The sequence below is a fragment of the Rhagoletis pomonella genome, unplaced genomic scaffold, assembly GCF_013731165.1.
Source record: "Rhagoletis pomonella isolate Grant_MI unplaced genomic scaffold, Rhpom_1.0 Rhpom_scaffold_00005, whole genome shotgun sequence".
NCBI lineage: Eukaryota > Metazoa > Arthropoda > Insecta > Diptera > Tephritidae > Rhagoletis > Rhagoletis pomonella.
Window position 1 is genome coordinate 17,451,614 of NW_023458559.1, and position 27,269 is coordinate 17,478,882.

At 36.1% G+C, this 27,269-nt stretch overlaps 1 protein-coding gene across 1 annotated transcript; it reads left to right on the forward strand.

Moving 5' to 3' along the window:
* Positions 1-7,741: 7,741 nt before the first annotated feature.
* Positions 7,742-26,744, forward strand: LOC118740022. Its single transcript, XM_036471521.1, has 5 exons — positions 7,742-7,852; positions 7,907-8,188; positions 8,838-9,012; positions 10,090-10,193; positions 26,622-26,744. The coding sequence occupies exons 2-5, from the start codon at positions 7,946-7,948 to the stop codon at positions 26,742-26,744; spliced, it is 645 nt and encodes a 214-aa protein (XP_036327414.1). The 5' UTR covers positions 7,742-7,852; positions 7,907-7,945.
* The last annotated feature ends 525 nt before the right edge of the window (positions 26,745-27,269 follow it).

Consider the following 27,269-nt stretch of genomic DNA (forward strand, 5'->3'; position numbering starts at 1 on the left):
ATTTTTGGGAAGAGTTGCCACCTGTTAAAAAAGTTTAATTAAATTAATACGCGGAAACGACTAAACGGATTTGCATGAAATTTTCCACACAGATAGCTTATGACCTAGGTTAGAAAGTAGGCTACTTTTTTAAGAGTTGCAAATGTTTAGTTTAATTAATACGCGGAAATGAGTGAACTCATTTACATGGAAGTTTTCACACAGATAGCTTATGAGCTAGGTTGAAAAATAGGCTCCCTTTTTTAAGAGTTACCACCTGCTAAAAAAGTTTAATTAAACTAATACGCGGAAAAGTCTGAACGGATTTGCATGAAATTTTGCAAGCAGATAGCTTATGACCTACAGTGGAAAATAGGCTAATTTTTTGAAAGAGTTGCCACCTGTTAAGAAAGTTGTAATTAAATTAATACGCGGAAACGACTGAACAGATTTGCATGACATTTCGCACAGAGATAGCTTATGACCTATGTTGGAAAATAGGCTACTATTTTAAGAGTTATCACGTATTAGGAAAGTTTAATTAAATTAATACGCGTAAATAACTGAACTGATTTGCATGAAAGTTTGCACACAGATAGCTTATGACATAGACTGGAAAAAAGGCTACTTTTTTAAGAATTTCCACCTGTTTGAAAACGAAATTTTGCTCAAAGATAGTTTATGACCTGTACTGAAAAATAGGCTACTTCCTTAACCGGGTTTCCGATCAGAACGAAATTTAGTACACTTACTACGGATTTCGGAAGGATGGTCTTAGACTGAAAGTAGGTCCGATAACTCAAGGCCCCTCCCATACAAATTGGAATTTTCATATTACATACATATCTCTGGAAGTATTTGTGGGAGAGAACTGAAACTTGGTATAGTGATATGTATGTGAAATTAATGTTGGCAATAATCGATTGATGTTTTAATTAGTTAGTTTATTCGATTAAATTCAATCTGATGACAGTTAATCATGATTAATTTTAATCCGACTAAACAGTTACAGCGATTAAAAAATTAATTTTTAATCATTAACTCTTAATTTGATCAAGTAGGTTTGGTGATTAATTAAGTTATGCTGGAATTTCCCTGTGCACACTAAGCAAGTTAATCCGGTATAGCTAAGTCGGGTTTCCTCATCAATCTAAGCAATTTGGTGTGCATTTTCATTAATATATACACCAACAAACGTTTTACAAACTAGGTGTGTAAAAGTTCCCAGTTTATGTATTACTAATAACAATAATTATATTTTTTTATATTATGTGCTTTTTATAAGCGTAAAACACAAAATAATTACAATAACTGGTGTTTGGTTTCCAACTCGGACAAACTAGACAAATTAATCAGATTTTATTTTTAATTGGATTAACGATTAATGTTTTAAATTAATTAAACGTAATCGCAGCCAGCGATTAACAATTTAAAAAAATTTTATCATTAATCGTACAGTTGATTACGACTAATTAATTTTAATCGTCAAACGCGATTAACATTTTAATCGTTAATCAGATTAACAGTTTGCCAACACTGAGTAAAATCATGTTCATATTCACGGAGAAAAATGGACGTTTTTGGAAAAGAGGCGTAGCACCTCCCATACTGACTGAAAGTTTCACATTGCATATCTCTTCAAATGTTTTGGGTAAAGCACTCAAGCTTGGTATGGAAATACATATGTATGTATGTATGTGAAACTAATACCATACTCATGGAGAAAAATGAGAGTTATTGGAAAAGGTGGTGTGGCAACTCCCATGCAAATCGATTTTTCTATGCTGCATATCTCTGGAGGTGTTTATTGCAGAGGACTGGAACTTGGCACCGAGATGTGTATACAAAATTAATTCCATACTCATGGAGAAGAATTTGCGTAATTCGAAAAGGAGACATGGTTCCTGCCGTACAAATTTACTGTTTTATACTGCTTATCTCTAGAGGTGTTCATGGTAGAGTACTGGAACTTGGTACTGGGGTATGTAAAATCAATTCTAAATTCATGGAAGAAGATTAGGGTTATAAGAAAAGGGCGCGTGGCACTTCCAGTACAAATTTACTTTTTCTTGCCACATATCCCTGGAAGTGTTTGTGGAAGAATACTGAAACTTGGTATGGAGTTGTGTATACAAAATGTATCAATCGCTCATGGAAAAAATGTGAGTTATTAAAAAAGGAGGCATGTCGCCTCCCATACATACTAAAAATTTCTTAATACATATCTATAAGGATAGAAAATCTCTCGAAGTATTTTAAAATTGTTATGGAGATTTATTTTATAAGTGCCGTACTGACAGAATAAATTCCATTAAATGGAAAAGGGAGAGCCGGGTTCCGCCTTATAATCTAAAGCTCTCTTGAGGCATTTGCTACAGTAATGAGAAGTGGTATTTTATCAAGGCCAGGTTACTAAATTTGAGATGGAAATATTAGAACTCGCCGTGGCACCTCCAAGAAGGTTACACGTTCACGTGTCGTATACCTAGGAACATTTTAAGGTAAACTTAGAGGGATTGATATCTTTCGTATGCCTAGCGTGCAGACGAGATTTTATAATTTCATAGTTTTAAACGGCCTAAATACCTTAACTCGCTTAAAAAATAACGAGCTATAACGAAATGGGCACAGAAATAAAATCTAACATCATTAAATTATTTTTCATATTTGTATAAAAGCGCGGGGTGAAACCCGCGGGTATAAGCTAGTACGTTTATAAATAAACATGTACACGACACATTTACAAAAACGGCACTCAAGTACACAATACATTGACAAAAACAGTACTAGACTGTCTCGCTTTGATTTCGGAATGCTTACACATTGAGATGTTAGCTTACTACCAATATAGAAGTATTACATATATGGTGTACACTTATGATAAAATAAATAACACTTATTTTTTATGAACTATATTTTATTTATATACCAAAATATTGCTAAAAACAAGTACTCTGGCGTTTTAAAGTATTATCTGTTACTTACATTCATAATTTTGCTTTGAATAAAAATGCACTGAAAAGTACTGATTTTTTCATCACAAAAAGGTTCAACGTACTGATTTCACGCATAAAAAATCTGTCAACTTAATTTAGAATCATAGTTACGAAAATGAATGTTTTGTAAAGATCACCAACAAAGATCGATGAAATATTTTAAATATTGCATTATAAATACCATAGAGAAAAGTACAAAAAACTTGCTGAGGTGTGTGGAAACTTTTTAACCAACTTCAAAAAAGGAGTAGGTTACCAATTCGTCGGAATGTTTTTTTTTGTATGTTACCGCATAACTTTGGACCACGTTAACCGATTTCTATAATTCTTTTTTAAAAGGAAAGGTGGTACCTCAGGGGTAGTCTGATATTAATTTGGTTTAGATCCGATCATTGGATAATGAAGAAATTAACGGTACTCTTTAAGTTTAAATGAGAATTAAAGTCGGTTTTTTTTTGCTTAAAAATTACTTGTTACAATTTACCTTTGGCACGTACATATGCCAATAGTACTAGATTCCAAATCTAAAAACATGTTCTGAACTGTAGCATTTCACTAAGTAAAATTAGCTAAAAAAAAATAATGTTATAAAACTCGGGATTCTGAACATCGTTCCTTCTACGAATTTTCTCACAACTCACCTGAATTAGGTAGAAAATACCTAATTGGTTCGTATTAGAACCGCTGGCACCCGGACATACAAATTAAAAACAAAAATAATTTTGAACCAAAATGGCAATTAGTTTTGATGAAACTCAGCGAAACAGTTTTTTTTTAGTTGATAGACACAAATGTATCCCACATTTTTTGGCATCGTACCTTTGTACGGGAAGTATATTTCGTATTCTTACATGGCGGCTTTCCTTCTTTGATATATTCAGGTAAATGCCCAACATTAACCAAGCGAATGTCGCGCGGCGGTATTAGAGCAGACATTGGGCGTTGACGTTTGGCAGCAAGTTCAACTTCAAGATTACTTGGTCGACCTTTTCCCACTCGCATTTCAGTTCCAGATTTCGTCACGCAATAGGTAACCTCAGAAACAAACTCATGCAATACTTTCTTGTTATCTGTTTGATTAGTCACTGCGTGATGCCTCTTGTATAAGACCCAGGCATTGATCATGGCCATATCACACATGTCATAGATCAAGCGGTTCGATCACTTCCGTGACTTTATACGGATATGACTGCGGCCGAGTGACGAATCCAAAAGGTCAACACCGCCCATGTATTTATTGTATTAATGAATAATATTTGGACATTGAATGCTTTCCATGATCTTTTTATTTTTATTATATCGCTCAACGTTTGGTGCCTTCTCGGGCGTTTGACAATCGCTCGAAAGATATGGGTTCACTCCAAACAATGTCAATGCCATATTTACAACCTTATTATCATTCCAAGCCACTGTTGTGACATCGATTCCATGAAACGTTCCAACATACTCTTCGTAGTCACCTCGGTTTGCAAATTTCTGCGGTAATTTGCATAATTGAAGTCGTGGGCGGCGAACAGTTCCAAGCGAATAGATCCCTTGTGTTCGCAAATAAACCATGAACGGAATCGACGTATAATAATTGTCGAAATATATGGTATGATTTTCGAATCGAGGAACCGAGCGAGCCAATCTTACAACAACATTTGCAGACGCACCCAAATTTGTTTCGTTTTTCTCGCGGTGGTCGTCGTCACCGGAATAAATCTCAAATGCATAGCAAAATCCAGAATCATCGCATAAAAGAAACAATTTATCACCCCACGGGTGCGGTTTATCTGGCATGTAGTGCTTCAGATAGTGTTTTATTTTGGTCGCACATATTTGCTCATCAACACACAATCTTCCTCGTTTTGGCACTTTTTGAAAATTTCTGTTCAATGCGGAGATGATCGGACGTATCTTGTACAGTCGATCGTAGCCTGGATCGATTTGTGGTATCGGTCCATTACATTTCGACTGCCTCTGCCACACGATTACATCTGCGACTGCGTGCATTTTCGGATGATATCGGTTGTTGATGATCGGATGATGTCGAATGATCCGGGTCAGAAGTTGTCGACGGCTCTTGAGCACGATGACGACGCGGTATTGTATCGTTATTATTGAAGTGCAAGAATTGGCAAATCTTATCGTGACGATTTCGTGGCATGCAACCCATAATGGGTTTAAAACCATAGTACAAATTACTCCGCTCGACGATATTCGAAATAATATGGTCTGATATAAAAAAGCAAAAAACTGCAACGGCGAACTAAATGCCAATATTTCCGGTGTCAAAGCGTCATCTCCTCGAAATTTTACCCAATTCGAATACAACTGAAGACGTCCACAACGGTTTTTTGAAAACACTAGACTCTCTATCAATCGATATGCCTTCAAACATTGTCGCATATTCTCGCCATCGGGAATGATCCCCAACAATAACTGGCTCTTCTTCAAGATCTAAAACAAACACATTTACTTAGAAACAAATAAAAGCTTTCGTGAGAGTGGCACACCGTGATTTGTTTCAATACTTGAATTACCCATATCGACATAGACTGCTGCATTGTTCTGGCCATCAGCTATTTCCAGCGATTCGTTTTCGCCATCCAAATCGCCTACTTGCTCACTTTCTTCTGTATTTCTGCTGCGCAAAGCAGCCATAAAGTCGAAATCCGGGTCATAATCATTGCCATCAACAGAGAAATCATCACCATCTTCACTTTCCGACCAGGCAATCGAATTTACAATCGGCAAGCTCTTCTTCGGTTCGAAAAGCAGGAACTCTACGCGCCATTTTATATAAACACACTAAAAAAGCACAGTACCAACACTTACATATCAATTCACAGTTGTTCAATTTCGAGCTCCGGCTGCCTGACGGTTCCGCAAAGAACCAAAAAAACTCGAAGAAATCTACTAAACTAAGAGGAAATTAACTTATTTTAAAACTCACAATGGCTTCTAAAAACTAAATCGATCACGGGAATATTTTTCCCAGCCTCGATTTCCGGAAGCTTGCCATCAAGGATGCCGTTTGGATCTAAACCAGATCCAATTGGATACATTTTTAGACGAGTTTTTGCGAGATACTTATTTTTCCCGAACAGTATAAATGTGGATACTTGTTTAAATAAGCCAAAATTTTATAGGTTCTAAAAAGTTTTTTTCGTTCAAAAATCGATTTTCATTAAAGATGGTAGAAAGCATTACGTTTTCTAAATATATTAAAAATCACTACTTAAGCGTAAAATAAAAGCATTTAAATAAGGGACATAACAGTTATAAGTTTTATAGCAAAATGCTACTCAATAACAGTCAGTTATTAGATGAGAAATATTTACCCAACGTTTATTTTTTACGTTGCCTCATAACTGTTATGCAGGAGAAATATTTTTTCCGTTGCCGATAAGAGTTATTTCCCAACGTTTATTTTTTACGTAGCCGGATAAGAGTTATTTTGCAATGTTTATTTTTTACGTTGTTGATGGAGATGGAGATGGAGAATAAGATAAAGGCGATGAAATAAAAGTGAGAGAGTGAAATAACTATTATCAGATAACGTAAAAATATTCGTCGGGCAATAACTGTTTTCAAGCAACGTAAAAAATAAACGTTGGGAAATAACTCTTATCAGCAACGGAAAAAATATTTCTCATCTAATAACTGTTATGAAACAACGTTTTCGTTAAATTTCCGAATTCTGGCAACGTTTTCAATTTGTAAATTCGAGAGTTGTTTTTGGTCCATGATTTTAATTTTTTGAATGAAGCAGTGAACATATGAAGAGATCTTACCAAAATAGGTACAAGCGCAATGGTTTTAATTAGCTAAAAAGGATGCTTTAAGCAAGATCATAATATATATAAAGATATATACATATAAAGTATATAGATACTCTTTATGTAGTAATCTCTTTCATATCACATATTTTCATCTGTTAATGTAAGAAGTAATGTATAGCAAAAAAAAAACGGACTTCAATTCTCATATAAAAAATATATATATATATATATTTCATGTTCCAATGATCGGATCTAAACCAGATTAGTATGGAACCACCTCTGAGATACTACCTTTCCGATGCAAAAAGAATTATCGAAATCAAATGACGTGGTCCAAAGTTATGCGGTAACATACATAAAAAAGAAGTATATATATTCCGACGAACTGGAAGTCGGTTAAAAGATTTGATTTATTTGAGGAAATTTGTAAGAATTTTACTGAAAATACTTTAAATACACCCTAATTTTTTTTTGTTTATTTGTGCATATTAAGAGGGGTAACCAGTTTCCTCTTTTAATGTGTGCCAATTTGCACACCGTGTAATAAAATTAAACACAGCCTGTTTACTTTTACATACCAAATTTGTCGCAATGAGTAAAATTACACATAAAGTGTTTAAAATAGAGTAAATGTGAGCCCCTAATATTTGTTAGGAAATGTATTTTTAGTTTAATAATTTTTGAAATTTCAAACATTTCATATGTATATTTATGAGTATATTCCGAAGATCTCGAGTTCAAAATCAAATCCTGAACATCTTATACATATATTTATACAGATTCTTATTGAAAAATAGATACTTTACAGTATAGATTTACATACACTTTTTAGAGTGTACATATACGGCAACTTTGTGCATTTAAACAGCTGATATTGAAGAATTTTTTGTTTTCTGTAATCGCCAAGTGAAAATGGATAGAAGAAAAATTTTGTTATTGACAGCTATTCTGTTCGTAAAAAATCAAGTTTTATTTTGTGAAAAAATTCAGTTACTATTACTTAAATTAATAAATAATAGGGCGCAAATAAATTCTATTTTGAGCAGTCACGCGATCCTACGAGCCAGGATTGCAAATGCCCAGTCCGACGTACGGCGGATCTGGAAATTCGTAAGTAAAAATGTTCTTTTATAAGGATTTTAGCCATTAGTTGTATCCCTAAAGGACCGCAGTAGCAGATTTTGGGAGCACGATGTCCGTGCAATGGACGACGCAAGATTCAGAGAAAACTTTCGTCTCGATAGGAGGGCTTTTCAAAAAGTGTGCGAAAAAGTACGAAACATAGAGAAAATTGATAGCAACCTGAGGCGTTGTATTCCACTCAAAAAGAGGGTGGCTATCGCACTTTTCTCATTGGGTTCTGTAGCAGAGTATAAAACCGTTTCTAGTTTATTTGGTGTTGGCCGAAGTACTGTTGGTGAAATTGTTCTTGATTTTTGCCACTCAGTTTGCGATAATTTTGCGGATTGCATTAATACATACCCCCCAAATCAACAAGAAATCAAAAGAATCGTAGACGGTTTCGCAGTCCTAGGGTTTCCGCCATGCTTTGGAGCTGTAGATGGATGTCACATTGAAGTGCAGCCAAGAAAGGACGATGCCGTAGATTACCACAATTACAAAGGATGGTATTCCGTGGTTTTATTGGCAAGCTGTGATCACAGGTATGTAAATTTATGGCTGCACTGTATCGCATGCATATGTATATTTTTAAATTATTTGGACTTACAGGTCAAAATTTAAGTATATTAACATTGGATCTACTAGAAGAAATAATGACTCTTACATATTTGAAAAAAGTTCATTAAAACAACTTCATGAAAGCGCAGACATTTTCGTACAAAATAGCGAGCTTATTGGCGGATTCAATATACCTGTGCTACTTATGGGCGATTCGGCTTTTCGGTTATCGCGCCACATGATGAAACCATATCCATATGTAGCTAACCAACCAGCTGCTGAAAAACTCTTTAACTATCGACTGTCCAAATGTCGGCGTGTGATCGAAAATGCTTTCGGCCAGCTGAAGGCTCGTTTCCGAAAAATAGGGAGAGGCTTACAAGTAGTACCTAAAAATGTTAACGTTATAATACAGGCCTGCTGTATTTTACACAATTTTTTAAAACTTGAGAACGATGAAGTTTCTTCCGTCTGGATGCAGGATGCAGCAGAATACGGATCAGCAAGGAATCAACCTAATCACACAACAAGAGTTGGTGAAAATGACCTAACAGCAGCGGCTATAAGGAATGCCATTGCTATGAGTTTTCGTAAGTAAAAAGACTCTATTTTGCTGCTCGCAGTAGTTATTTTTATTTAAATTCATTTCCTTTTCAGTTATTTTCTATTTCAATTCACTTTTGCTTACATAAATACATATATATGTGCCTAAAATTAGATTAAAACCAAAATTAAATCAATTTTTATTCTACTTTTTTTGTCTTTTTTGAGTAGGCAGATCACCTCCAACTTTGCCATACCTACATATAAGTATACTCATGAACAAAAAAAATGGTTGTGCGGCATTTTGATAAATTTTGGTTGTATTTGGATTTTTTTATTTAATGTTTATTAACTTTTTATAAAATTCTAGCGTTTTGTACAACAAACAACATAAGTAAAATTCCACACTTTAAAGCTTGTACAAAATGTAGAAAAATTTATAAAACTTTTTTAGCAGAATATTTAGACAATTTTTTGGTATGCAGTTTTCTAAATCATAAAATTTTAGTGTATTAAGTGTATCTTCAGAGCGGCTGAGAATTCGCATTGATTTTTAATAATTTTTTTTGCTGACGGTTCTACGCATATAGAGTATGCGAAAACATTTTCCTTATATGGTCAGCAGAAAGATTTATTAAAAATCAGCTCGAATCCTCAGCTACTTAAAGATGCACTTAATATACTAGAATTTAATGGTTTAAAAAACTGCATACCAAAAACTTGTCTAAATATATTACTAAAACAGTTTTTATGAATTCGAAACTTTGAAATGTGGAATTTTACATATGTTCTTTGTAATATAAAACGCTAGAATTTTATAAAATGTTAATAAACATTAAATAAACAAAAGCCAAATACCAACAAAATTTATCAAAATGCCGCACACCAATTTTTTTTTGTTCATGAGTGTTTAAACATACATATGTATACTACTTAAAGTTACATTTTTTCCAAAACGCTTTTCTTTAAACTAATGAATTCTTTTGTAGCACTACTTTGCTCTTTAATAGCATTAACGCATTCTGCTGTTAAAACTTTTCCGTCGTCTATGACCACTTTTAACAGCTCGTTTTGCTCTTTAGCTAGTTGCACCACCTCACCCATATAATTTCTTTTCCTTTTAGAGGATGTGGAAGCTGCAGTCGAAGATATGTTCGAAGTGTCAAGTGGCGAAGAACTGGCCACGACGAAAGCGGTGACGAAGTTTGAGGCGATGGTGACGGTAAAGGTACAGCGGTTGGTGACGATGGATGTGCTGCGGTTGATGACGGTGCAGCAGCAGCGTATGGATACGACTGAGGCACTGGGGATGGGGCACCCCCCTGCCCCTACCTGGCTACGCCCATGAATAAGGACATGCATATATCGTGACCTAAGGGTGAAAAGGTGCCAAGTCCATTTTCGTATTACCTGTCATTCTGCATCAAAAACTAAACCAAAAAAAAATGGACTTAGCACCTTTCACCTTTAGGTAGCGATATAATTTATGGCGTACTTGGACCAAGATTCCAGAAAAGTCTGCCAATGCGCTCGTACTCAACCATATTTCAGGCGGAAGTCTTCCCAATCGAAGTCTGTGTTCGCGAATGTCATCGTAGAAGGCAAATGAGGCCAGAATAAATATTATGTCGGACATTCAGGCACCGTTGAAGGCCTTAGAGTCTTTTAAAACGGCATCAAGGCTTGTAAACTCTTAAACCACCTGCGAGCCCACAATAGCGTCACGCATGAAGGGTTTGAAGGCAACGAAAGGGCTGACTGTCTCGCAAAGCGTGAAGCCCAAATGCGTTTGCATGGTCCCTAGCCTTTCTGTGGTACATCTAAAGGATACACTGCAGACCTACTTAGGAGCTAGCTGGGAATAATCTCAAATTGCTGCCGACTGGCGGAAGTCAAAGGGAATAAGACAATCAAACATATGCATAACTCTTTCCAGCAGGAACTCCGAAAGACACCTTGAACTTAGAGCTCTTACTGGCAACCTGACAGAACACTGCAAGTTAACGAACGGTTTTAATTAAATATTAACAATATAATAATATGCATTAATAATAGCAATAATAAATCCTATTTACCTTATTTTTGCCATTAAATGCAAATGCAAGCGCACGAGAAAAGATACATGTAGACAGCCGATGGCCAAAGCGCGCAAAAGTTGAGAGTTGCCGATGATTTTGCTTCGCTTTGCTTTCCTTGCATTATATTTAGCAAGACTCGTATAAAATCATGTATTGAACTTATCTATCAAAGCGGAATTATGAAGCAAAGCGAAGCAAAAGTCTTATGTAAACGGCCCTTTAAGTATCGTACGTACGCTATACGCTGGTGTTCGTTCATCTCCCGTTTTTAATGTGAGCAGGCTTAAACTGGCTACACACGACGAACATCTCCGCGCATATGTGCACCAACATGCTCGCTGTCGTTTGCCACAGACGCTGAGCGGCTCATATGTGATTTTGTCGTGGTAGCGTAAAGATGATTAGTAAGGACGCGGATGATGCAATTGCAATGCTTTTAACTTAGCTTTTTAACCGACTTTCAAAAAAGAAGGAGGTTATCAGTTCGTGGGAATATTTTTTTCATTTTTATTTATTTTTTTTTATTTTTTTTATGTATGTTACCGCATAACTTTGGACCACGTCAACCGATTTCGATAAATCTTTTTGCATCAGAAAGGCAGTGTCTGAGAGGTGGTCCCATAATCTGGTTAAGATCCGATCAGTGGATCATGAGATATATATAGTTATATATCTAATTTTTTTAATATGAGAATTGAAGTCGGTTTTTTTTGCTAAAAATCACTTGTTTATGTATGTGTTACTTAAGTTTATTTATATTTTGCTTGTATATATGTACATACATATACTTATAGTAATTTAGCCTCATTTATCGAAAATTCAAATAACGCACATGGCTTGGATGCATTTATCCGCCGCATCAACACAAAATGAGGTTGTTGTTTTTGTTTCCAATGCGATGCTCGCAAACCACGCTACAAACGACGAGCAGCTCGCTAAAAATCAAAATTTGTTTCATTTTTTGCGAGCATGCTCGTGAACCGCCCTACAAACGACGAACATGCACCGCAAGACGAACATGTGCGCTGTAATAGTGGCTGCAGCGCTACTTGCTACTAAGTTCACAAGATATCGGACCGCAATATTTTTTTACAGACTTTTTTTGTCCTAAGTAACACTTTAGGCTATATTTTTTTTCAGTCTTAGCATTTTCATGTGGCAAACTCCACAATTTTATGCCACTTTTCCTGCGGTCCCGCCTTTCCGCAGTAAATTACTAGTTAAATTATTTTTCCTGATTAACATATTATTTACTGGTGATAACTTCTTGAATAAATTACAATATAGAAGAAAGGCTTCTGACTTCCAACTAAGTAAAAGATAGCTGTAAAATGCAAAACTGAGAGTGAGTGCAAAACTGTAACATTGGCCTTAATATACATTCTTGGCTGCTGTTTTTATACCCGAGCGCACTTGTGCACAAGGGTATTATAACTTTGTTCACATAACGGTTGTTTGTAACAGGCAAAACGAATCGAGATAGATATAGACAAATGTATACATAAATGATCAGAATGAAAAGAGAAATCGATTAAGCGGTGACTGTCTGTCCGTCCGTCCGTCCGTCTGTGCACACGATAACTCGAGTAAATATTGAGATATCGTAACGAAACTTGGTACGTGCACTTCTGTCGGGCGTAGGACGGATAGTATTGAAAATGGGCGAAATCGGACTGTAATCACGCCCACTTCCCATATAACGGTAATTTCCAGATATACGAAAACTGCGATATTTTCACTTTATTATTTACTTAAACTTGATATTTACAATAATTTTCAGACGAAAAATAAGAATATTATAAATTTTTGGAAAGTGGGCGTAGCCACGCCCACTTATGGTTACATGTTAAATATCTTGGTAACTGCTGCACCAATTTCTTCCAAACTTAGCACATTTGTTGGCCTTGGTACAGCATACCAAATGGCCGAAAATTTTTAAAATCGGACAATAACCACGCCCACATCCCATATAACGGTAATTTAGAGAAATACAAAATCTTCGATAAATCAGTAAATATTAAAGCTAATTTATTCAAAATTGATGCTTGCAACAATTCTTTACCAAGAAATACGTTTATGATAAAATTTTGGAAAATAGGCGTGGCACCGTCCACTTATGGTCACATATAAGTATCTCGGTAACTGTTCTACCAATTTGTACCAAACTCGGTATGGTTATTTGGCTGGTCACATAGAAGTAAAACTTTCAAAATTGTTGAAATCGGACTAAAATTACGGTAATTTTTCATATAACGGTAAATTTCAGAAATGCTTGAATCTTCAATATTTCGAAGTTTAAGGACGCTACTTTACTCAAAATTGATGCACCCCGGCTTTCCATGTAGCGGTAGCTTTCGGAAAGGTGAAAAACATATATTTAATAATTGCGGCGGGTATTTAATGTTCGGCTCCGCCCGAACTTAGACTTTCTTACTTGTTTTGTATTGTTGTTGTATTGACTTCAAATCGTTATGAGAGAGGGAGTAGGGGTGTACCAACAAGAAGATACAACAAAAGGATGAGAGTCGTTAGAACTTGGAAACATAGCGGTGACTGAAATAAAAAGTGTTACACCATGTTACAGTTTTGCTCGTCACTGTATATAAAAATTAAATGTTTTCCGGTGAAATGTTTGCGGCGAAGCTTGACCAAACGGCTGAACCGATTTAAATTCTGTAAAAAGTACTTTTTTGGACCTTCTGTGTAAAAGGTTTTTCGATTTAAAAAAATTTGAAACTTTTTGTTGTTGTGTCCGAAAAATTAAGAATGCTGAGACTTTTTTCTTTAACTAGCTATAACTTCAAGACCATAAGTCACATGAAATTGAAATTTGGTATGCAGACACAAACATGGGAGATGTTTACAGTAACGTATATATAAATGACTTTGTAAAAGTGGAATAAATACATATGTATTCATCTATTAGATAACTCGGATATTTAAAACTGTGTTCTTTTGAAAGCTTACATTCTTTAGATCAATCGTTCAATCGTTTCTTTGATTCCGCGATGCTGTTAAACGAAAAATGTTAATTCATAATGAATAAAACTTCTTCCGAAATAAGCATTCTACCGAAAAAGTACAGCTATACTAAAGCAGCTAAGCGAATAGGCAGCTAAATGGAATGTACCGTAGTAAATTAATTTAAAAATTCTATCGTTACCTTAATTCGCCTAATATATATAATGGAACAAGATTTGTAGTACAGAAAGCTAAAAATTTGGCTCATAAGGATGCCTGAATTTAAACCGAAAGAAAATAGTTTTCTCCTCTAATTTATGCTGAACTGAATATTTGTATTCTGTTTTATATATTTGATTTGTTTATCCCGGACGACGTCGGGTGCTCTGCTTGTATATTATAAAAAGCAGCCAAATCGGCCTATAAATAAGTTAGATATAGGACTTTTAATTTTTTTACGCGAACGGAGGAAATTTCGTGACAAAGGAGAACGGTTGTCAAGCCTTTTTGAGCAAAAGAATGTAAGCGCGCCTGGGCTACACTGGAGAAGTGAAACTTACGATACGAATCTCTTTTTTTAACCGACTTCCAAAAAAGGAGGAGGTTATCAGTTCGTCGGAATGTTTTTTTTTTTTATGTATGTTACCGCATAACTTTGGACCACGTCAACCGATTTCGATTATTCTTTTTGCAACGGAAAGGTAGTGTCTCAGAGGTGGTCCTAATTTGGTTTAGATCCGATCATTTAATCATGAAATATATATATATATATATACCTTTTTTTTGTACATAAATACCGTCGTTTCAATTACAAAACCGCGTATCGTCGTTCTGAAAAACCGCGTAACTGACATTGGCTGCCAAAAATTGAGTTTGCTCACACAAGCTCTTGGCTCAATCCTTATCCATTCGTCCTGAAATATACTAGCCAGAAATGCGATTACTTTATAAAAAAAGAGAACCATTTTGAAATATGAGTGTTTTTACGCCCTAGGAAATAATTTCTACAACTTCACATATGCGGGTTTGCAATTTGCTGATACGCGGTTTTGCATCTTGTTGACACGCGGTTTTGCACTCTAAACGACGATATGTACATACATACATTCATATGCTTTTGCTTAAGGTTATACTTTTTGTCTTTTTTCTACCTAGATCCCTACCTGTAGTATTGTTTGTTCTAATTACATTTATCTTACTCTGTTTTCCTTTATCTTCATTTTTATCTTTACAATCAATCGATAACAAAATCGATAGTAACATCCAACAAAATATAGCAAAATCGGCTATATTATTAGTAGCAAAATTGATTAGAAAATCGATAAAAATATTGATAACAAAATCTATAAAAACATCGATAGATAAACGATAAAAAAATCGATAAATATCGATAACGAAATCGACAAATATCGATAACAAAAGCGATAAATATCGATACCAAAATCGAAAAATATCGATAACAAAATCGATAAAAAGTCTATAAACATCGATAACAAAATCGACAAATATCGATAAAAACATCGATAAATAATCGATAAAAGAATCGACAAATATCGATGACGAAATCGAAAAATATCGATAGCAAAAGCGATAAATATCGATACCAAAATCGATAAATATCGATAACAAAATCGACAAATATCGATAACAAAATCTATAAATATCGATAAAAAGGCGATAAATATAGATAACAGAATCGATAAATATCGATAACAATATCGATAAAAAATCGATAAATATCGATAACGAAATCGACAAATATCGATAACAAAATCGATAAATTTGGACAAAAAAGTCGATAAATACCGATAACAAAATCGGAAAATATCGATAATAAAATCAATAAATATCGATAAAAAAGTCGATAAATATCGATAACAAAATCGGTAAATAGCGATAACAAAATCGATAAATATCGATAACAAAATCGATAAAAAATCGATAAATATCGATAACGAAATCGACAAATATCGATAACAAAATCGATAAATTTGGACAAAAAAGTCGATAAATACCGATAACAAAATCGGTAAATAACGATAACAAAATCGATAAATATCGATAACAAAATCGATAAAAAAGTCGATAAATATCTATAACAAAATCAATAAATATCGACAACAAAATCGATAAATATCGATAAGTATCGATAGCAAAACCGATTAATACCGATTACAAAGTCGATAACCAAATCTATAAATATCGATAACAAAACCGATAAAGATGTCGATTATTTCATCGATAAGTCTCGAGCATCCCGAAAATCTCTAAATTTCCAAAATAGTTCCCAGATTGAGTCTCTGTGTCTCTCTCTATATCCTTTCCTCTTTAATTACCTTTATTTTAATCTTTCTTCCCCAATCTTCATCTTTGCTTTTATCGGTATCCTCATCCACCTCTTTGTCTTTACTTTTAAGTTTATCATTTCCTTCATCTACATATTCCCCTTTCACCTTCGCCCTTATATATATATAAGTAAAGCGTTTAAATTTACCTTGGTCTTCATTTTTGCCTTTATCCTTTTCTTTATGTATGTATATACATACGTACTAACCTTTACTTTCATCCTTGTATTGGTCTTTTTCTAAGTGTTATTCTTTAACCTTTTATTAGTTGTATACCATATGCATACACACAAGAAGCATTTGTTTCAGCTCCAACCATCTACGTGGCACCATTTCCTTTGCATCATTTCCGTTGCACCATTTCCGTGCCACCATTTCTATTGCACCATTTCCGTTGCACCATTTCCGTTGCACTATTTCCGTTGCATCATTTCCGTTGCACCATTTCCGTATGCAATTTTCGTTGAACTTGCCAATTTACTCCCAACCAACCAACCGTCGCTAAAGAAGTTTCACTTCAAAAAGTACCTTTTCCGAAAAAACTCAAACTTCATATCGAGGGCAGGTATTCAGGGCTGAAAAGTTTAAGCTTTTGCTTGAAATTTTTATTTTGCCTATTCAGGGTTTCCAAGCTTAATTTTACGGTCATACCTATTTTGCTTATTTCAATGTATAAAGCTAAGTACAGACCTTTTAGGTAAATGGTCTAGAAATAAATTGCTATTATTTCGTGTGTGTGAATAGTAGTGCAATGGTTTATGGAGTACAAAGGGGTATAATCGTTGCGCTGGGTATGCAGTTACAGTTGCATGGCTGTACTCAATCCCGACTCTTGCGTCCACGTTCGCGCACTCTGGGCAACGTGAGCAAACCATGTGCAGGATGCGGTAACCAATCCGAGTGGAGCCTTGGGTTACGGCAGAAAGAGAGGAAGCTTCGGTGGGGCCACTCCGACTTATTCGGTTTGAGGGCTCACTGAAGTCTGCAGCGTCTGTTTACCAGTAGGTGCGGCTGCAATCGGGTGTCTGCTTGGAGCAAACGGCTCGCTATATAAACGTGTATTTGGTTGCGAAACCACCCCCGTCCCAGCAATGGCTGGTGCGCTGGTCTTGGGAAAATTCAGCCTCCACGACAAAACGTCCGACAACGGATTGAGGCTGATCGACTTCGCCGGGGCCCGAAACATGGTAGTATGCAGTACTAGGTTCAGGCATGAAAAGATGCATCAAGCTACGTGGCTGTCCCCGGATCGAAAAACGAGAAACCAAATCGATCATGTTGTGATAGACGGAAGGCACGCTTCCAGTGTTTTAGACGTGCGCACACTCCGAGGCCCAAACATCGACTCGGGCCACTACCTTGTTGCAGCCAAGATACGTACCCGCCTCTGTGCAGCAAAAAATGTGCGCCCAAATATGCAAGGAAAGCTTAACTTCGAAAAGCTGCAATCACAACAGACAGGCAGCGCTTTCGCTACTCGAGTCTCACACTTGCTCTCAGAGAGCACTCTTCAAAACACCGACATATGCGAGCAGTGGAACCACATTTCCCGCTCATAAAGTACCGCCGCCGAAGAAGTAGTCGGATTTCAACGATCCCGAAAGAACAACTGGTACGATGAGGAGTGTCAGGAAGCTGCAGAGAAAAAAGATGCCGCCTACAGGGCCACGCTGCGATCGGGCGCAACGCCCGCTATGTGGGACCGCTATAGGGATATGAAGAGGGAAGCGAGACGTATTTGCCGAAATAAGAAGAGAGAGGCCGAAATACGTGAGTGCGAAGAGCTTGAAATGCTGGCCGACAGGAAGAATGCCCGAAAATTTTACCAGAGATTTAGGCGACTTACGGAAGGTTTCAAGACCAGGGCGTACTCCTGTAAGAACAACAATGGCGACCTAGTAATCGATGTTCAAAGCGTACTTAAGTTATGGAGGGAATACATTTCCGCCCTACTGAATGGTAGCAGCACGTAAAGCTGTAAAGTTGACGAGGTACGTATAGCAATAACGCGGCTGAAAAACAACAAAGCTGCTGGAGCTGACAGCCTGCCAGCTGAGCTATTCAAGTACGGCGGCGAGGAGTTGATAAGGTGCATGCATCAACTCTTGTGCAGAATATGGTCAGATGAACGCATGCCCGACGACTGGAATTTAAGTGTGCTCTGCCCAATCCACAAGAAACGTGACCCCGCCTTTCGCGCCAACTACCGCGGGATCAGCCTTCTAAGCATAGGTTACACGGTTTTATCGAGCGTATTGTGTGAAAGACTGAAGCCCACCGTCAATGAACTGATTGGGCCTTTTCAATGTGGCTTTAGACCTGGAAAATCCACCATAGACCAGGTATTCACAATACGCCAAATCTTGGAAAAGACCCGCGAGAGAAGGATCGACACTCACCACCTATTTGTCGATTTTAAAGCCGCTTTTGACAGCACTAAAAGGAGTTGCCTATACGCCGCGAGGTCTGAATTTGGCATCCCCTCAATACTCATACGGCTGTGTAAAATGACTTCGAGCAATACCACCAGCTCCGTCAGAATTGGGAAAGACCTCTCCAAGCCGTTCATCACCAAACGGGGTTTCATGTGACTTCTTTAATCTGATGTTGGAGAAGATAATAGGAGCTGCAGCGTACAATTTCTGGCTTATGTCGATGACATCGATATCATCGGTATTAAAAACCGCGAAGTCTGTTCTGTATTTTCCAACTTGGATAAGGAAGCAAATCGAATGGGTCTGGTGGTAAACGAGGACAAGACGAAGTATCTCCTGTCATCAAACAAACAGTCAGCACATTCGCGCCTTGGCACCCACGTCACTGCTGACAGCTATAATTTCGAGAAAGTAGAGAATTTCGTTTACTTGGGAACCAGTATTAACACCGATAATAATGTCAGCATTGAAATCCAACGCAACAAGTGCTAATTTGGACTGAGTAGGCAATGCAGGAGTAAAGTCCTCTCTCGACGTACGAAAACCACGCTCTATAAGTCACTCATCATGCCCGTGCTAGTATATGGCGCAGAAGCATGGACAATGACAACATCCGATGAAGCGGTTCTTGGAGTGTTCGAGAGAAAGATTTTGCGGAAGATTTACGGTCCTATACGCGTTGGCGACGGCGAGTACCGCAAACGATGGAACGATGAGCTGTATGAGCTTTACAACGACATGGACATAGTGCAGCGAATTAAAATACAGGGGCTCCGCTGGCTTGGCTATGTCGTTCGAATGGACACCGACGCTCCAGCTCTGAAAGTATTCAAGTCGAACCCGCTGGTGGTAGCAGAGGAAGAGGGAGGCCCCCACTGCTATGGAAAGATCAGGTGGAGAAGGACTTGGCTTCACTTGGCGTTTCCAATTGGCGTCAGTTAGCACAGAGGAGAAACGACTGGCGTGCTTTCCTGAACTCCGCCAAAATCGCTTAGGCGGTTACAGCGCCAAAAAAAGAAGAAGAACTTTCTTGTAATCATTTGCAATTAGTTGTCTGTGTTAAATACTATTATTCATCATTAAACATATAGTTTGGAGTTAAGGATTCCCAGATAATAGTTAACTTATTGACATTAATTGGTTTGTGAATTTCATTAAAAATTAACGTTTAAAAATTCCTACTGTATAGGCCTGTAGGAACTCAGCAATTGATTTAATTGCAATTAATTTTTTTTTTAAACAACAACTTAATTGCGCTTTGCAATTAAAAGTTGTATTGCAATTAAAAGTTAAAAAACACATTTAACATCAGGCTTTTTCCAACTTTCGATTTCACAAAATTTCTCGGTCTGTGGCATTTGATTTGTTGCATGGTGATAAATTCTTTTTAAATTTCGTCATGATTTTAACAAAAGACTATGTTTATTTCTATGATAACCTTTACAAGTAACTTAACTCATTATTTATCTCTGTTCTGGGTTATACAAAATGAGTCCTCCAGGCGCATAATTACTTCATATTTACATTAGCTCTTGGTTCTGGAAGTAGTCACTATGCCACATACAAGTTATTTTAGACGCCTAATTATGTGCATATCGACTCCTGAGTGAAAGATCGACCTATCTCAGCAGCCAGCTCGAAAATCCCCTATCTCAAAAAACTTTTCAAGAACGCACTATTTCAGAATTCGGTTCAAAAACGCCCTATCTCAGCACATTTTCAATACTTTTTGAAGTGAGATAGGGGGTTCTTTAACAAAATTCTGAGATAAGGTGTTTTTCAATAAAATTTTGAAACAGGCGTTCTTGAAAAGATTTTTGAGATAGGGCGCTTTCGATCTGGCTACCGAGATAAGTCGATCTTCTACTCAGTAGTCGATATATTCTAGAACTTTTACTTGGAACTAACCTTTATGTTTGTATCTGACGATAAATTTACCAATCTTAAAAAAATATATATAAATAATACTTGCCATGTATACTTGGAAATTACCCATATACAGTTGCGAATAAAATAATAGCAGTAAAATTCAAAGCGATGCTGCTGGCAACTTATGTTTATTTATTTATTGTTAATAATTATACCCTACGTACTTTTGGTATGTACATTTTGGTATGTAGGTTTCCATTAATCCAAGGTAGGTTGGCCCACTTCCCATATAAGGGTAATTTCCAGAAATACGAAAACTGCGATATTTTAGTAACTACTGAAGATAATTTCACTCAAAATTAACATTTACAATAATTTTCAGACGAAAAATAAGAATATTATAAATTTTTATAAATTTATGGTTACATGTGTATATCTTGGTAACCGCTGCACCAATTTCTTCCAAACTTGCTTGCAACAATTCTTTCCCAAGAAAGACGTTTATGGTAAAATTTTGGAAAATGGGCGTGGCACGGCCCACTTATGATCACATATATGTATATCGGTAACCGTTCTACCAATTTCTACCAAACTCGGTATTTTTATTGTGCTTGCCACATAAAAGCAAAACTTTGAAAATTATTGAAATCGGACTAAAATTACGGCCGCTTTTCATATAATGGTAAATTTCAGAAATGCTTGAAACTGCAATATTTAGAAATTTAAGGACGCTAATTTACTCAAACTTGATACACCCCGGCTTACCATCTAGCGGTAGGTTTCGGAAAGGTGAAAAAACATATATTTAATACTTGCGCCGCGTATTTAATGTTCAGCTCCGCCCGAACTTAGACTTTCTTACTTGTTTATTTTTATTTTTGTTTTTTTGGTTTTTATTAATTGTGAAAAAGCATCTGTGAGGTGAAGAACAAAAGCTGAGTCAGTGGGATCGTCGGTTCGAGTCCTACTGAAAGAAGTCTGATCAGGAAATGTGGTGATTTCCGAAATAGCTATCACTTCTACCATTTTTTTCAAATTATAGTTGCTTTTCCACAATAAGTTTTCATTAAAAACCGGCCTCGAGCTCAATAAAAATTGTTGAATATAATTGTTATAAGGCCATAAAATAACAAACACAAATAACTTAATGATGAGCACAGCTAAAATTTAAACATTTTAATAATAGAAAATATTAACAAAAACCAACAAAACCAACAACCACACGATCAAGTGACTTGCAGCGGAATAGCTGCGCTTGATTGTGTTGGCATAACAAAATGAAAAAGTGGGAAAAAAGCAACGATAATTTACAAGGCGAACTTAGCACAGTGCATACGCAACTGGCTGAGTCAGTGGGATCGTCGGTTCGTAGCCTACTGAAAGAAGTCTGATGAGGAAATGTGGTGATTTCCGAAATAGCTATCACTTCTACCATTTTTTCAATTTATTGTTGCTTTTCCATAATAAGTTTTTCATTAAAAACGGCTTCAAGCTCATTAAAAATTTTTGAATATAATTTCATTAACTTCTCTATCCGCTTTGTTCGTTGAATATGCATATATTAGCAATAAATATATTAAAACTTAAACACAATGTTTCTATTATTTCATATTTTAACCAAATACTGTCCTCTAACAATCCATCTGGAATACGCCCCGTGTTGCCATATGGCACCGGCCGATATCGGAAAAACTATACTACTCCCAAAGTTTTAGTTATATTTTTTCCTTTACTTTAACCCTACTTTTACCCTGTATATAGGGGAAACCAAAAAAAATTTAAAAATAATAATCTGGGACAATTTGGGTTAAGAAAATCGGACCATAAATACGATTTCTTCGATTGGATCGGTTCCTGGTCCACTTCCTGGAAAAAAGAATCATATATGCAAATCTAGGCAAAAAGCTACCTACGTACTATAGTATTCTTTCTTCAATTAAAATTATATTAATTTTGCAGGAAAGTTCTTTTTTCTTCTTTATTCTTTGCCAGTATATTTATGAATGAAAAAATTCTTTTTATGTTACATTTATAAGTTCTTTACCTAAAGCCACTACAGTTACAAGTGTGTTACAATTGAGATACATATGTTACAGTAGGTGTGCTACAGTTAATATGTGCTACAGTTCGGCCATCCTGACTTACAATCGCCCCGATTGCCTCCTAATCTTTATTACTAACCACGATTTCATGTTCGCCGCTTCCCATACCCCCTCATATGGAATCTGACTCATCTGAAAACCTTCTATATCTGTTATCAGATAACGATCATTTGGTAAAACTTTTGCCACTCTATAAGGTCCTTTGTATTTTGGAGCAATTTTCTTACACACCCCAGGACTACTAACAAAATTCCTAACAACCACAAAATCTCCTTCATTATATGTCTTGGAAATCCTATTACGATCTTTTTGAATCTTATTATAGTCTGGACATTTTCTTATATTTTCCGCTGCTTTAGAACGGGTTTTTTCTAAATCTCGCTCCTCCTCATGCAAACAAAATCCTCCAACTTTTCTTTCAAAAAGTCTATTACGGGCCCTTTCTGTGGCACACCAAATAATAATATACCTGGTGTTGTACCAATGCTTCGATGATGCGAGTTATTTAAAACGAACTCTATGTTCGGCAAAATTTTATCAAAGCTATAAATCACCCCAGCATTAGTAATTTTGGCAATCATTGGTGCCAAAGTGCGATTAATTCTTTCCACTTGTCCATTTGCTTGTGGAGACCCCGTAGCTATTTTTACATGTTTTACATTATTCGAATTTAAAAATAATTGAAATTCGATTGACGTAAATGCACTTCCTCTATCTGAAACTAAAAATTTTAGGTCGGCTATAAGTATTGAAATACAACTTAAGGCAACTTATAACTTCACTGGATCCAGCAGTTCGTGTCGGAAAAAACTTAACAAATTTTGTAAAACCATCCACAACTAAAAATACATACTTTTTTACAGCCCTTTAACGATATGGGACCAAAGTGGTCAATGTGTACGGTGTCAAAAGGTACATTTCCTTTTGGAATATTATGTAAAAACCCCTCGTGTCGTCCCTGCTTTGCAGCAAACGTAATACATTTTAGACAATTGTCAATATGAGCTTTAATTTTCTTCTTAGCATCAGGGATCCAATAAGTTTTTGATATTGAATGCAATACTTTATCACATCCTAAATGACCCATTTCATCGTGATACAGGCCGCGACAAAACGATAGCACAATGGAAATTTGTGCGTGTTAAAGAATTTCAGTGACAAATTACAATTTATTTCTTAGTATAATGCCAAAAAACAATAGAAAATAAATGTTTTATATAAATTTTATTAAAAACGTAAATATATTTTTCAATTTTACTAAAAACTTCATTATATAGCACGACAAAACGATAGCACAAAATGTTTGTTAACTGAAATCCTCCTGAGTATTATAATCAAACCAAAGAATGATAATGTTTTAATAATGAGTACCCCCTCCGTTTTTCTTGACGACTTCAGCCATTCGTTTTGGTAACGATTTGAATAGTTTTTTTTATATATTTTTTAGCAAGGGCCTCCCAGTGGGCTAATATGCATGTTTTAAGTTCTGCTACGGACTCATACTGGCGATTCCCTGCATACACCTCTCTGGCTAAATAACCCCAACAGTTTTCGATGATATTCAGATCAGGGGAACGCGCTGGCCACTCTAAAATATTTATGTTTTTGTCCCGGAAAAAATTCTTTACTATTTTGGCTGTATGAACGGCTGCATTATCCTGCTGAAATATCATATTCCCTCTAGTAAACTGCTGTCCTCGTAGGACTATTTCGTTTCCAATTAAATTTAAGTAGTCTACACTTTTCATCTTAGGGGGAACAAATTTGATTTCAGTTTTTCCCCGATAACCAATTCCTGCCCATATCATCACACTACCCCCTCCATGTTGACGGCGGCTTAAAATGTCTTCATCTTTTCTGAGGTCTTGGTAATAATATGCCCAACCATCTGGGCCATCAAGGTTGAACTTTTTTTCGTCTGTAAAAAGTACCTGACGCCAACGTTTTTTCCAACTTAAACGAGTTTCTGCAAAACTTAATCGCGCTGTCCTGTGTACTGTGGTAAGGGGTGGTTTACGCTGTAATTTCTTACGGTTGATGTGCTGACAGTTTTTTAAAATTCTATGGACATTCCGTATATTGGTTTTTACACCTGCTTTTTCAGCAATTTTCCTGTCAGTTAGATGACTATTAGACGCTTCGCGCAAAATAGCTCGCTTTTCTCTGTCAGATACTGCTTTTGGTCTGCCCCCACCACGATTCTGCCCATAATTTTTAGGATCTTTTAGCAAATTATAGATGACCTTACAACTTCTATTTAAGTTCTCCGCAATATCACCAATTTTCATGCCCTTCTTTTGCAAATTAAGGGCAACGCTAATTTCAGCTGTTTTAGGGGCTTTTCCTCTTCCCATCCTTAGCAAATTATATCTTAAATTGTACACAAAAAACAACACCATTTAGAAAACACAGAACTGTTTCGCTCGAAACCGCGCAATGTTGACTAACAGGCTAACCTAATATTCACGCACGCCGCCAATTTATTGCCAAAAATTTCTCATGAACATGCAACTTGTATGAGATCAACCGAAATTGAACGGCGTGCGTATGAAGCTAGCTCAATTTCCAAGTTTTGTTCTGCGTGACATTTTGATTTGACGTTTCGCTCAATGAAATCAAATGCAAGTCAATTTCGGGTGACGCAAAAAAACAAATTCGACGGTATGCGTACCAAAACGCAAGCCGCGAACATTAGGTTAGCCTGTAAATTCAATTTCTTCAAATTGTGCTATCGTTTTGTCGCAGTTCATTTTAACACTTCCACAGCTAACGGGATCTTAAGGTGCTGGCCCAATGCAGGCTTGCTTTGCTTGCTTCGCTGCGAGAAGTGTCAAAAATTATTTGGAATATACTAAAACGTATAAAAGCTGGCCAAATGGCAGCTTTTCTTCACTTGCTTTAAGCGCCTCAAAGTTTGAAATAGGCAAATGTTTTATTTGAAAGCGTGTTGTAGGCTTTTGACAAAGAGGTATGTTCCTTTCAAAATACATAAATTCAAACAAAAATTTGCTTACTTAATTTAAAAAAGTCACAGAAAATGCAGGTAATTCGAAATGAAATAAAAATGAGTCATTGCTTCCATATTTATATTTAACATATCGTTATCTTATAGTAAAAAGGTGCAAAGCCCACTTTTACAAGTTTTACACGAGAGGAAAAAACTTCTTATAGCTCTTTTCTTCAAGTAAATCGCTTTTTTAAGTCATAGTTTTTTTTAGTAAATGTAGATATCATTATAGCATTCATTTAAAAATAAATCTGAAAGTTTCTGATAAATTTTTTAGAGTTTTCTAGGAAATAATTTTTAACGTTAAGGGAACAGACATTGACTTTTCAACCAGACAGCTGGTTACTTAGACAGCGTTCCAAGCCACCATTCGGTCAAGAAAGTTTTCAAAGTAAATCAAAGCAAATTGAAGTCAGCAAGGCGCGCAAAGCAAGCCTGCATTGGGCCAGCGCCTTTATGCTCGTCAAATTTGAATGCATAGCCTGCTAACGTAAAGTAAAATTCACATTGTTACAGTGCCGGTGCCAAAAAGTGTTTACTTTTATAGTTTCTTCAAAAACTAGAAAAAAGGACATGTAATAATATATATTTTCTTCCATCTCCTTTGGAACATAAAATAAAATTTCCTTTCCAACCTTTCGATACACAAGTCCGTTCCTCATTTCGAATACCTTACTATCCTTTTTCTCCAACTCATCCGAATCCGTGTTATAACTTGATCTCTGTTCTGGCAAATCGATAAGTTCTGTTCAAACGTGTTTTCTTCTAAAGCTAGCACATTTGAAATTCTACTTAATGCGTCTACATGTTGCATCTTTGAACCATTTCGATGCTCTAAATTGTAATCAAAACTTTCCAGTTCCAGAGCCCATCTGGCGATCCTACTTCTCGTTTGTTTAGTGTTAGCGTCAAAGAATTACAATCAGTCACAATACGAAACTTTAATCCCTGCAAATATATCCTAATCCTCTTTAAAGCATAAATTATCGCTAAAGTTTCCAATTCAAAACTATGGTACTTGGATTCTGCTTCGGTAGTTCGTTTTGAAAAGTAATATATTGCATGGAATTTGCCATCTACTTTTTTTTTGTAAAAGAATAGCCCCAAAACCAAGACAACTAGCATCACAATGTAATTCTGTTTCATCCTTTGGATTATATATTGATGTTGGTGCTGCTAACAACTTAGCTTTTAGTTTTTCAAAACAATCCATGTCTTTTTGTTCAAATTTGAATTTAACATCTTTTTTAATCAAATGGTATAACGGTTGAGCTTCCACAGAAAACCCCTTAATAAACCTCCTAAAATATGAAGAAAGCTCCAAAAAACTGTGTACTTCCTTAGTACTACGTGGAATCGGCAAATTCACAACAGCATCTACATTGCCTTTATCCGGCCTTATACCATCTTTCGATATCCAGTAACCCAAATATTTAATTTCGGACTTCATAAACCGGCACTTGTCAATTCTCAATTCTAATTTATTTTTAACTAGTCTATCAAATAC